The sequence below is a fragment of the Heterocephalus glaber genome, unplaced genomic scaffold (assembly GCF_053883595.1).
Source record: "Heterocephalus glaber isolate CG9 unplaced genomic scaffold, H.glaber_assembly_v1.0 deba00001743, whole genome shotgun sequence".
NCBI classification, from domain to species: domain Eukaryota; kingdom Metazoa; phylum Chordata; class Mammalia; order Rodentia; family Bathyergidae; genus Heterocephalus; species Heterocephalus glaber.
In genome coordinates, this window is record NW_028258449.1 from 2,839,580 (window position 1) to 2,852,704 (window position 13,125).

The window sequence follows — 13,125 nt, forward strand, 5'->3', positions numbered from 1 at the left end:
GCTGTTTTTAAGAGATCTTTCTTTTCATGATTACTAACTACAATCTTGTCTTCTATATCTGATATTCTGTCCTCACATGGGCTCATTCTGCTGCATATACTTTTTTCTTTTTGGTACTGGGGATTGAACTTGGGGCCTTGCACTTGTGAGGGAGGCAGCGGAACCACTGAGCTAAATCCCTGCCCCCTGCTGCATATACTTTTAATGGAATTTTTAATCTGGATATCTGGTTGACTCTGTTTCATGGATTCCATTTGTTTCCTATATTGGGCATTCATGATTTTGATTTTTTTTTGAGACAGGGTCTCACTGTGTAGCTCAGTGTGGCCTTGGACTCACTATGTAGCTTAGCCTGGCCTTGAATTTGCAGAAATCCTCCTGCCTCAGCCTCCTATGTGCTGGGAGTACAGGCATGTGTTACCATGCCTGGCTTGATCATTTTCCTAACCTCATGTATTTTTAAAATCTCTATCTGCTCTAGTGTCACTAATCCTGTCTTTCATTCTGGTCATCATCTCTGTAGTTATCTGAGAAAGTATTTCTGATTTGATTTTGTTCTAGAGCCTCATTTATCTGCTTTGTTACTTCTGCTGTTACCACTTCGGAGTGTCTAGCTGTTTGGCTTCAAATTGTTCCACCTCATTTCTCCTTGGGTATGCCTTTGGTGAGCTGGATGTTTGGGGTTCAATCTTGCTTAAGGGTCTTCTCATTTTCTTTTTCTTTTCTTTCTTTCTTTTTTTTTTTTTTTTGGTACTGGGATCAAACTCAGGACCTTGTGCTTGTGAGGCAGGTGGCAGAACCAATGAGCTAAATCCCTGGCCCCTCATTTTCTATTTTTTTAAAATTTTAATTCCTGGGTTGATGCTTGTAAATTGAGTATGGCAGGTATCTTTGTTGCTAGAATTTAGAATTCTTAGGAGATGTATTCCAGGTGTATGTGCCTTTTGGGTTTTGAGTCTGTTGCCAGATCCTACCTCTTCAATTTCCTGGGGATGAGAAGTTGCTGCCTACTTAGCCTAGCTCCTTGTTCTTTGGCACTGGCCTATAGTATTGTTTATGACCCTTAGGCAATCTCAATCTTAGTATACCAAGAAGAGCAACTGATTAGAACACTTGTGTCACCTTGGCTAAAGTATTACAATCAGCAATAACAATAGCATCAAACATAGCCTAGAGGCCCAGGGATTTAGCTCAGTGGTTGTGCCATTTGCCTTGCAATCACAAGGACCCGAGTTCAATTCCTGGTACCAAAAAAAAAAAAAGAAAAAAAAAACACATAGCCTAGAAAATGACAAACTCTGGTAACTATTGGTTTGCTACCTTTAACTATATGAACTAGATTTGTGGTTATATAACCAAATATAAAACATACCAGAAAATTGTGTATAGTAAATATGCCCTCAGTATGGCGATTTTACCTCAGAAGAGAAAATTTAAAAGAGGTTAGGGGTTAAAAAGTAGAGAAATAGAAGAAAAGAAAGATACTAGAAGTGAGTCTGAAGGACAAAGGAAGATTACACAAACTTTGGGAAACTGGTGAAGGAAGGCAGGAAAGACAGAAGGAAGAAATAAAAACAGGAACAGAACAGAACTACAACAACAACAAAAAAACTAGAAACAATGTTCAGACATATAAAAACAAGAACAAACAATCAAGAAAAAATAAAACAAAAACAAGAAAAGGAAAAAAAACCCCACTTCAAGGCATGTTTCTGCTGTCACTGTTAGACAAATTAGGCACACAGGGCTCAGATCCATGTTGATTAATCCCGACAAGCCAGCTTTAGATTTATAGCAGGTTAGTGAACAATCCCAGCAAGCTTGCACCTTTAGTTCTGAAGCTCAGGCTTGTTCATTTTGTTCAGCCTGCAAAACTTCCTGTGTCTCCTGTTGGCTTGAACTCAGCTCCCTGGCAACTTGGACTTGGCTCCTTGACTCCTGGGTTCCTGCTGACTTGATCTTCGTTCTGCCTCACCCTGAGTGAGTCAGCCCACAGCAGCTCTGAGTTCTGAGCTCAGTTGGCCCCTTTCCAAGATGGCTACTGGCCATTTTGCCCTTTCCTGGGGCATTTCTGAACCCAAATAATTTGCCAGCCAAAGCAATCTGGGGGATCTACTGCTCTGGCTCACTGATGTGTTTCTCTGTAGAAGCCTCTGGGGTTGCCAGTAGTCACCATTTGTTTGCAGGTTTAAGTCACCCTTCCTGAGAAGTGAGTCAAGACTCAGACAGAATGTGCCTCTTGCCACCTCCTTCTTCTATGTTGAGGTCTCTCTTCTCACTCTCCCCATGGGCTTCAATTCTCACTTCAGATCCTTGCTGGGTCGCAGGGATCCACTTCCCCCTTTCTTCTCTTCCTCATATTGTTATATTCCAGCATCTGTACACCAAATCTCGGAGAGGGTGCATCTCTGCTATTCACCCCTCTGCCATTTTCCTGGAAGTTCAAGGTCAGCCTCTTTTTGCTGGGATTACAGGCATGCTCCACCACTCAGCTGACTTATCTTTTTCTAGTTAGCTTTTTCATCACTAAGACACAATATCTGATACTCACAATTTAAGGAAAAAAGGTTTAATTTAGCTCATAGTTTTGGGAGAGTCAGTAAATGGTTGTCAGACTCCAAGGCAAGAACATCATGGTGGAAGGGTGTTATGGAGCAAAGCTGCTTAGTTCATGGGGGCTGAGAAGCAGAGTCACAGAACAGTGCTGGAGAGGAAAAGGCAAGGGACCATATATAGTAACCAAGACCATACCTCCATGCCTCACTCAGATTTACCCAGGAGCATACTTTACCCACCTACTAGCCATTTCTTAATCCACTGAAGTTGACAAATAAGGATTAATCATACTCTCCCAGTTGAGAATAACTGCTTTAGGAGAAAAATGGCCAGAGGCATGCCTGGACAACCCATCCAAATTAAAGGACAAGCTATTGCTCCTCATACTTTCTACCACTAAGAACAAAGTACTGTATCCAGTAGTTTCTTCTTGGTTCTATTCCCTTACCCTCTTTCACAAATTCTAGTACATGTCTTATTTGGACACCCCATCTACCTACACCTCTTACCAATTTCTTAGTTTAACTATTGCTAGTAACAATGTTTCCTGCTCTTGGGCTGTACATCTATCATTGAGAATCCAGAATTGTGGCCTGTCTCTGTACTACCTAGAAGTCCAAGCAGGAAAGTTCCAAAATTTCTACATTCAATATTAAATGTTTTTTCATACCTTGATGCAAGCAAGCAATTTCAATTCCTTTGGCTTCTGTTTTAACTTCCTTCTCTGGAAAACCCTCCTCTAAATCTACTGCCCTTACTGGGGTAGAGGGGAGGCCTAATCAAAGTTTCTTCACTTCTGCTTTGATATGCCACTTTGATGGTTCAATGTTCAGCCATGAGTTTTTAATTGTCCCACGATGTCCTATTCCTTTACTAGGGAAGGATTTACTAGCAAAATTGGGGGCAACTCTTCAATTCTGGCAAATGCCAAAGCAGAATTTACCTGCTGAGACTATACCAGGCCATACTTTTAGATGCTCTTGAGGTTACCATAAAGACTTGTACTATTAATCTTGCCTCATTGATGCCTGTAGGCTCAGAAGTTATCCACTCTTGTGAATAAGTGATTTCCCAGACCTATGCAAGTGATGGGGTATCAGTGACCTGGCCCGCCCCCAGACCCTCAGGAGGTGTAGTTCACTAATGGAATAGCTTTGTCCAAGAAAGACATTGAGGGCCAGGGATTTAGCTCAGTGGTTCCGCTGCCTGCCTTGAAAGCCCAAGGTTCTGAGTTCGATCCCTGGTACCAAAAAAAAAGAAAAAAAAGAAAGACATTGAAAGGCAGGTTATGTGGGTGTCAGTTTACAATAGGTCCTTGAGGTCAACTTGCCCAGGGACTCCTGCTCACAAAAACCAAACCAACCATTAAAAAAAAGCACAGCTCATAGTCCTTACTTGGGCTTACTTCAGCTAAAAATGCCTTTCTGATGCTATATAACCATGCAACAATCTGAAAGAAAGAGGCTTGCTAACTAATAAGCAATCACCTATAAAATACAAACAGGAATTTTTACAACTCCTAGAGTCAGTCAATCTTCCCAAGCAGGTCACTGTCATTCATTGCAAGGGACACCAAAAAGACATGTCCAAAGTCTCTTTGGAAAATCAAAAGGCTTATTTATAGACAGCAAGAAAGGGAGCCTTACAGCTCATTAAGACCCTAGCCTTATTCCCAGTTCCTGAGGAACCATTAAACTGGTCCTTCCTCAAAGGAAGCAGTGGAAAGTTATAAAAATGCTACATGGGAAATGGTCACTAGAATTTTCACAGGATAGGAAGAAAGCTACTGCTGAGAAACTCTGGAAGATCTGAGGCTCCTCTTCAGAATTCAAGGCTCTAGTATTGCTCTAAGTGCAGATAAATAGAGTCACTAATGACCTTTAATTTACCGTTCCTTAAATAGGCACCTGTATTGAGGCTCCTGTTTTTAATTAGATCCATAATATGAGTAATCTTGCTAAGGCTACAGCTCTCAGCCTCTTGATAATTTATCTAACATCTCTCTTTGCCATACTTTCATCTCCACTGAAAGAGTAGAAATCTGCCCTTCTCCTTCTCATAGTCAGGCTCTGCATCCCCAAAACTAATAGTAAAGTTACTCTCCTGACAAATTCACCAAGCTTTCTCCAATCAAACAGGCATCTCAACAGTCACAGTTTTCTCATTGTTTTCTAACAGTTTCTTTTCTTTAACCCAGCCAGTGAGCCACAGTACCCCAAGATATTTGGAGAGCATGTAATCCCCAGTAGGTAAGGCCTAAAGCCCCTCAGCAGGAAGTAGTATATGAAGGCAGAGACCTCCACTCCCTCAACACCCTATGAAGAATTATGGGTAGGGCTGGGGATTTAGCTCAGCGGTGCCCCACCCACCTCAAAAGCCCAAGGTCCTGAGTTCTATCCCCAGTACCAAGAAGAAAAGAAAAAAAAGAATTATGGGGATATGTGTCTCTCAGGAGCAAATGAGGAAGGAGATTAGGGTGCAACAGACTGGCCAGGGAAGTAGGTGTGACCTGTTAATTACAAAATCCCAGGACACATGCAGAACAATCCCCAAAGCCCTGCTCGTGGACTCAATCAGAGAGTGCCATCCTCAACTCCTCTCATGAGAACTCATGCAGGGTTTTTTTGTTACTGAGGATTGAATTTAGGTCCTTGCGCTTGTGAAGCAGGCAGCAGAACCACTGAGCTAAATGCCTGGCCCACATGCAGGTTTTTGATATGACACCCTAGACCTGATGTCAGTCCAAGGAGTGGGAGATACGAAAAGATAGTCAGCATTGAGCTCTGGGCTACTGTGCTCTCACTTTCACAGTGTTCTGCCTCATGTTGAGTTACATCCCCAGCCCCCAAGAGTATCTGATAGGGAAAAAGTCTGAGACAGCTTAGTAGGTTGGATATTAAGGTAGTTGTAGAAACAAAACAGGTAGTGTATCCCTTTAAAAACTTGCCTTAGCCCATTGCTTCTGTTGTTGAAAGTTAAGGCTATATAGCTCCTTTGATCTGTAGCTCTACCATAGATAACATCTTAACTCTGAAGAACAAAGTTGCAATCCTTGAGCAAACTTGTGATATATGTGCCTTAACTGTCATGTGTTTAGGACTGTAATCAGCGATAGAAACCACCCGTGTCTAGCCATTAAACAGGAATTGGAATTTTATTTACTTAACAAAGACCACTAGGGATGAGATAATGTAAAGAAGATATAAAAGGAAATGTCGAACAAAGGGGTGTGTGGACACTGACCAGACCAGTTTCTGGTGGTACCACCTGCTTGCAAGTAAACTTTTATTATTTTACCTGAATTCTGTGTCTGTGTATTTCTTTCCGCGATTTTCTGGAACATATCTATTATTTCACTGAGTAATAGCTTAGATTTTCAGAAATAAAACTCTACTTTCAGATTTTTAGACATAACTGAAATGTAGATAAAAAAATTTGGGGGGCTATCATTATTATTTTTGGTCCTGGGGATTGAACTCAGGACCTTCATCTTGAGAGGCAGGCATGGTGCCATTGAGCTAAATCCCTGGCCCAAGGGCAGGGGGCTATTATTTATTTATTTTTGAGGCAGGGTCTTGCTTTGTAGTGTAGGCTGGCCTTGAGTTCACTATGTAGTCCAGGCTGGGCTCAAACTTGTGGTGATCTTCCTGTCTCAGCCTCCCAAGTGTTGGGATTACAGGTATGTGCCACCAGGCCTGGCAGGTAGAAATATTTTTGATATCTCCTTAATATAGGAGACTGCATACTACAGAGCAAGACAATGTATCATTTATCCTGTGACAATCCTTCTTTCACCTGGGAAAAACAGGCTCATGAAATTGTCACTGTGTTTGGTGCAGTAGTACATACCTGTAATCCCAGCTATCAGGAGGCCAAGGCAGAAGTATCACAAGTTCAAACACAGTCTGGGTAATTGAGACCTTGTCTCAAAAAAGAGCTAAGGGATGTAGCTCAGTGGTAGAACACTTAGCATGCACAAGGCCCTGGGTTTTTTTTTTTTTTGGTACCGGGTCACGAACTTGGGTCCTTCTGCTTGCAAGGCAGGCGGCAGAACCACTGAGCTAAATCCCTGGCCCCAAGCCTGGGTTTAATATTCATAAAAAAAGATAAACTCCAAACCTGTCATTGAGCTGGACATAGTGGTGCACACTTATAATCCCAGCAGTAGGGAGGTAGAGGCAGAGGTCTCTGTCTCTTTCTTTTGTGTGGTACTGGAGACTGAACCGAGGACCTCACATATGCTAAGCACATACTCTGCCACTAAGCTACATTTCCAGCCCCAAGGACATTTTAATTGTATATGATCACTGCCAAAGTCTCAGTATGAAAGGGAGGTGAGCTGTGATCAGCTTTTCTAACTCCTGAAACAAAAAACTTCACAAAAGGGTAGGAAACCCACTGTGAGTACTGTACTATTTGATTGTTCATTACTAATATTATTCAAAATGGAAGTGAGGATTGTTGAACAAAATCTTTCTTACTGCCTGAATATCCAATACGCTGTTTTTGGGCCAGGGATTTAGCTCAGTGGTTTTGCCACCTGCTGCGCAAGTGCAAGGACCCGAGTTCGATCCCTGGTACCAAAAAAAAAAAAGTGTGCAATATGCTGTTTTATTACATTAGTAGAGAGAAAGGAGTCTCCTCTGAGCTTTCGCCAAGGCTGTCATGTCTTACTATGCTACACATGTATGCCCTTGCCCTGCAAATTGACACCTAGGAACCCAGAGAGTCTGCATGTAACACAAGATGGCAGCCGCCACAGATTCTCCCTGTCTTGGAAGGGCATGGAAGGAGTTTGCAGCTGCTCTTCATTCTCTAATACATTCTCTGCTCTCCCGGTTAACCATGATTACATTGTTAGAGCTGAGTATCTGATCCAGAAAATACTAAAATTATATAAAAAAAAAAAACCCACCCATAAGCTCGCCAGTCAGAAACACCTTGTACTAACTCTGGTGAATTTCCTGTGCATATATACTTTTTACATGACTGAGACTACTCTGTATAAAAATTTGTGTTTTTAAAAAATAAGGCAAGAAATGGAATATTTTTGAGATTATTTTGTTAGCATAGATAAATTCTTTTAGTTTGTTGGTTATTGGTACAGATAATAATACTTCTCTGATTATTATTCTCTTTCCTATTATTTTATTTCATAGAACTGGGGATTGAACCTAGGACCTATGCACTGAGCTACATCCCCAGTCCTTTTTATTTATTATTTTGAGACAGGGTCTTGTTATGTCACCAAATTGCCCAAGCTGGGCTAAAACTTTCAATCCTCCTGCCTCAGCTTCCAGCATACTGGCATTACAGGTATGTTCCTTTTATTATTTTATTACATGCTACTTTAGGTGGGCCCATGGGGTCACACCTGTAATCCCAGCCTCTGGGAGGTAGAGGTAGGAGGATCTCAAATTCAAGGCCAGCCTGGGTAACTTTGAGAGACCCTGTCCTTCACCAAAGAAAAGCTATACATAAAAATATGTAACCTAGGGCCAGGGATTTAGCTCAGTGGCGCCGTCGCCTGTCTCGAAAGCACAAGGTCCTGAGTTCAATCCCTGGTACCAAAAAAAAAAAAAAGTAACCTATGTGTATGTGATAATGTATATAATGAACATCCATGAAACCTTTTTTCAATTCAAGAACTAGATTTATTAATTTTGTTGTTGTTGTTTGAGACAGGGTCATGCTATGAGCTCATGCTGCCTTAAACTCAGTATGTAGCCTAGGCTGGACTCTAATTTGCATCAATCCTTCTGCCTCAGCCTCCCAAGAGCTGGGATTACAAGCATGAGCCACTACAACAGACTTCAATTAATTTTTATAATTTTTTTCATACTTTCCCTAAGTATTGTTTAACAATCAAATAAGTGCAAATTAAGAATTGAAAATTTTATCAAGTAGATTCTTTTACTGATGCTAACAAAATTCCTATATTTTGTTTCTTAAGTTTCTAATATTTGGGTTCTCTCTCACAGAGAGGTAAAGTCCTTTCTTTTAATGGGTCTAATTTGGATTCCTTTTTTCCTAGGCTGTTTCTTAGACCCAACTTCCCCTTTGAGTTCTGTTCTTCTTAAGGGTATCATTAGTGCTGGGTGGGGTGGGGGGGGTCCTTGTAGTCTGGTTTAGAAATAACGTTCAGGGCGTAACAGAGGCGTTTCGCCAAGGCTCACGCTGACAGTCCGCGGTTTTCTAAGAACCCACCAAGTCCTTGCTGTGCAATTTATCACTGTGACCTTGCACAGTGTCTACCTGCCTGCACCTCAGTTTTTCTCATTTTTAAAATTTTTTCCTATTATCTATCTTTTCCTCTTTCATTTCTTTTTTGGTTCCGGGGATCGAACTCGGGTCCTTGCGCTTGCGCAGCAGACGGCGAAACCACTGAGCTAAATCCCCGGCCCTCCTCTTCGATTTCTTAAATGAGATCATCAACACCTGTGGACCTTAGCGGACTGTGAGGTTTAACAGTGTCGGAAAATTTAAGTGGTAAACCAAACTTCTAGTCAACAGGCAGGTAATTATTGGAGAAACACGACCTTGAACCCCAGCGTAAAGGAAGGAATGCTCTGAGCGTATCCATCGCTAAGCGTGAGCACCCAGGTCAGCGCCTCTGCGGGTCCGACGCCCTCTGGGTCTAGAGGAAGCGATGCCCAGCGCACGGTGTCCCCGGGTCTTCGCCGAGAGCCGAAAAATCGCGTCCCTCGGGCCACAACGCCTGGAGCGTTTAGGTACTTCCTGGCCCGCATCGGTGGCCGCCAACAGCCATAATGCACCGCGCGCGCCCATCCGGGCGTTTGTTGATCACGTGGTGCCACACAGCGCGCGCTCCCGTTCGGCGCAGGCGCACAGCGCAGTCGCCAGCTATTTTTTTTTTTCCTCCGCGGCGGCGGCGAGCGGAAGTGCTGGGGAGCGCCAGTTCCGTCTGTGTGTTCGAGTGGACAAAATGGCGAAGATCGCCAAGACTCACGAAGGTAAGCGTCGGCACCGCTTCCGCGCCGTCTTTGGGGCCGGCTCGCCCGGACGCTGCGGTGCTGGGCTCTTACCCTGTTCCGGGGCCTCTCCCCGAGGGGTCGGGCCGGTGCGCGGGCGTCGGCGGTGCAGGCCGCAGCCGCTCGTAATGGCGTCCTCCGACGCCGCGACAGGCGCTTTGTTCCGAGCGGGCGCCGCCTCTTCAGCCCTGCTTCTCGTCGCTGGGCGCGGGCCTTGTTGAGCGGCTGGGAGAGCGGGGTCCAGCCGGGGGTCGGGGCGGCGCGGGAGGATCAGGGTCGTCCTCGCCCCGGCCCGGGTCGGCAGCCGGGGCGCCGGGTCTGCGCGGAGCCGAGTGCGGGGCTCGGACCCGGTCCTGCCCGGCAGTCGCGCGTCCTCGGGCGGCTGGCTGCTGGGTCACTGCTGCACGGGGTGATTCCGGCTTGAAATCTGCCTGCTTTCTTCCGCGATCACTTTCACTACCTTGTTGGGCTTGTGGTTGGAGGCTGATTCTTGGAGGAGCAGGCGGGAGAGGAAAAGGCACGTCAGTTTTTTCAGGGGCCGAATCTTTCGGGTTACTTGAGCATTTTATCAAAGTAGGAAAATGTTGAGAATACACTGGAATCCGGGAGGAAGTGTCCAGAAAAGACGGGAAGCGGGTCTTGGGAAGTTGAAAGCCTGTGTCGACTTCTGACTCAGAGTCCAATATTGACCCTGAACACGGACTGCCGAGAATGAGTTATTTTACCCGACCTTACATAGGCGTGAGGCTCAGGATTAGTTTGTGAGAGTAAACAGACCAGGGCCGTCAAAATGTTAGTCTGATGGGGGAAGCAAACGTGTATGTATATCCAAATTCTCTTCTGAGGCCGAATGAGTACATAAATAGAAGTCAGAGCAACGTGTTCTTGGTAATGGAGTGATTAAATTTGCTTAGAGTTAATTTCAGAGGAGGTGACGTGTGTCTGCTCTAAAAGGATCAATCCGTTTTAAATTAGGGGAGGACTTTTGAGCCTGAGAGAACATCTTGTAACAAGGCAGTGAGTCGTGAAAGGTGTGCTTGAGTAGAGAGTGCTGTGGCAGGAAAAGTGGGTGCAAGGAGGGGGATTGGCAGGTGAATCTGGAAAGATAAGTTAGGACCAGAAGATGTATGGCTTTGTGTAGTTGAGCTACCCAGAGGAACTGAAGTCCAACACTTTTTGTTTTGTTTTGGAGACAGGGTCTCTTTATGTAGTTCAGGCTGGGCTCGAGTTCGAAGCGATTCTCCTGCCTCTGCCTCCCTAGTGCTGGTATTACAGGCGTGAGCCACCACGCCCAGCTTCTAAAGTCCAACACTTTTTAAACGCAGGAGTGTTTTTGGCTGTATTCTTTTGTCTTCTTGCAGAATAAGAGAGTACAAAGATGTTACTCTGCTTATTCAGAAGTAGATTGTTCACTTAGGGGCGTTACTTGTTTATTTTTAAACAAACACATGGTTGATCAGTTTTGCTGCATTTTAGAAGCACAGCTAAAACCCTTGCTTAATTGCAGTTCATTGTCCAAAATTGCTATTTTTATTTGGGATTATTCAATTAGTATTAAGTGATAGCATTAAAAAAAATTGAACATTCTGCACTCAGTATAAATCTTTGTTGTAGAACTTAGAGTAGCCTATTTTGTGAAGGTTTTCTCTGCTACTCCGAGACTGTTGCATACAGGAATTATACCTTGGTATCGCCAGTACCTGGTGCATAAGGGGTGCTCCCATATTTAATCAATGCCTACTAAAGGGTTAATATATACCGGATGTATTTTAAAAGCTTCATAAAAAGAGCAAGCCCTCATTATTTTCCTTCCTTTCTCTTGAACTCAGGGTCTCATGCATGATGCTATGTAAGGGCTCTACCACTGAGCGATTCTTCCCAGCCTTTTAAAAATTTTGAGACAGGGTCTTGCCAAGTTGTGTAGGCTGATCTTGAACTTGTGATCCCCCTGCCTCAGCCTGCTGGAGTAGCTGGAACTACAGCTGTTGCTCTATCATGCTTGTATACCCCCAGCAACCTTTTTATTTTTTATCTTGGTCAGTGTGGCTGTGGTTTCCAGGAATGAAGGATTAAAAGAATTAGATATTTAAATCTTTTGCTCCTTTTTTGCCTGTTGTGTCAAGCGTGTATATTTATGAATTGTGTAATCTTGCAGTTCTGAGATACTGGTGATTTTAACAGATATGGAAATATAATGATCAGTGTTGGAAGGGGAAAGATGCTTTAACCAGAAACCCCATTTTTGACTTGTTTTGCCACTAATCCCTTGAATTGGAAAATTTGAGATAACTCAAAGCTGAGAAAGTTTATCCCTTATTCTTTGCCTTGTGGGATGGCTGGAAAGGTATAGTTCTGTTATTCTCCATCTTACTGTGACTTCTGTTTTTCTTTGTGTAGTTGTCTTGGTTTTACAGTCTTCTGGTATGAGTGTTGTGAGTAAAATGAAAGGAAGACGTTAAATTTACTTAAAACAGTTTGAGTTTTTTCTGCCATAGAATTACTTAGGAATTGATTTATCAGTGCTCTCTGTAGTGTTCAGTGGAATAATTCTCACTGTAGTAGATATCCCATGGGGGGAGGTCTTTTAGGAGTCTTACAGCATTTATGGCCAGACCAAGAGGGGTCCGTGAAGTTACCATCCAAGGGTATATCTCTGTCACAGGAAGTGAAGAGGAGCTAGAACATTGAAAATAATCTAAATTAAGAAACATCAAGGAGGAGGAAGTGCTACACGCTATGCTTAGCAATGTCTGAGGCACAGAAAGAAGGAAAGGCACAGGGAAGGAAACCAGTGAGGGAAGGAGAGGTGGGGAGCAGTCACATGGCTGGTTAGATGTGAGTTTGTCTTAGTGTTTGATCTTTAGTTTTGGTTTAATTTACAGTAAGTTAGATATTTCTATTTATTAATTTTTGAGACAGGGTCTCAGTAGTAGTTCAGACTGGGTTTGAAGTAAGTCACTGGGTAGCCCAGGGTGGTCTCAAACTCCTGAGTGCTGGGATGACAGGCGTGCGCCACCACGCTGGCCCCATCTTTTAAAAGACCCTCAGTTTCGCAGTGCTTTTGATGTCAGGCTCTGTTCCTAAATGTTTGATTTGTTTATGTCAGGAAAAATGTTTGCAGTATTACTGTTTATCACTTTTTTTTTTGGTACTGGGGATCGAACTCGGGACCTTGGGCTTTGGAGGCAGGTGGCAGAACCACTGAGCTAAATCCTCGGCCCTATCACTTTTTCTGATAATGAAACCAATGCAGTAATTTTAAGTAAATGAGAAAAGGGACTGTGTGTGTGTGTGCGCGCGTGTGCGTGTGTGTGTGTTTGTGGTGCTGGGATCAAACCAAGGGTCTTCTGCATGTTACCATATTGCTCTGAAAAACCAAACCAAACCAAACCCTAAACTGCAAATAAGCCCTAGCATGATTTTTCAGGATGCTTGTAATATAAGCTCTACCCCCAAAATAAGGCCGTTAAGATCATCAGCCAGACGGATTCATTTAGTATGCCTGGTGCAACACACAGTGGATGTATTGAATTATAAAATAATATTACGATAGGTATGGTGACGCACACCTGGAATC

General features: G+C 43.5%; 1 protein-coding gene across 3 annotated transcripts in view; it reads left to right on the forward strand.

Moving 5' to 3' along the window:
• Positions 1 to 9,373: 9,373 nt before the first annotated feature.
• Sf3b1 (splicing factor 3b subunit 1) overlaps positions 9,374 to 13,125 on the forward strand; it is a 39,303-nt gene continuing 35,551 nt past the window's right edge. For 2 of the 3 annotated variants that reach the window (XR_002391494.2, XM_021249804.2), the window contains exon 1: positions 9,374 to 9,530. Coding sequence is in view for 2 of the 3 variants with exons in the window: in XM_021249804.2 (XP_021105463.1) it covers positions 9,503 to 9,530 (28 nt within the window). In the remaining variant the exon portion in view is untranslated. The remainder of the gene's footprint in view (positions 9,531 to 13,125) is intronic. The other variant, XM_004871703.4, reaches the window with a different exon arrangement.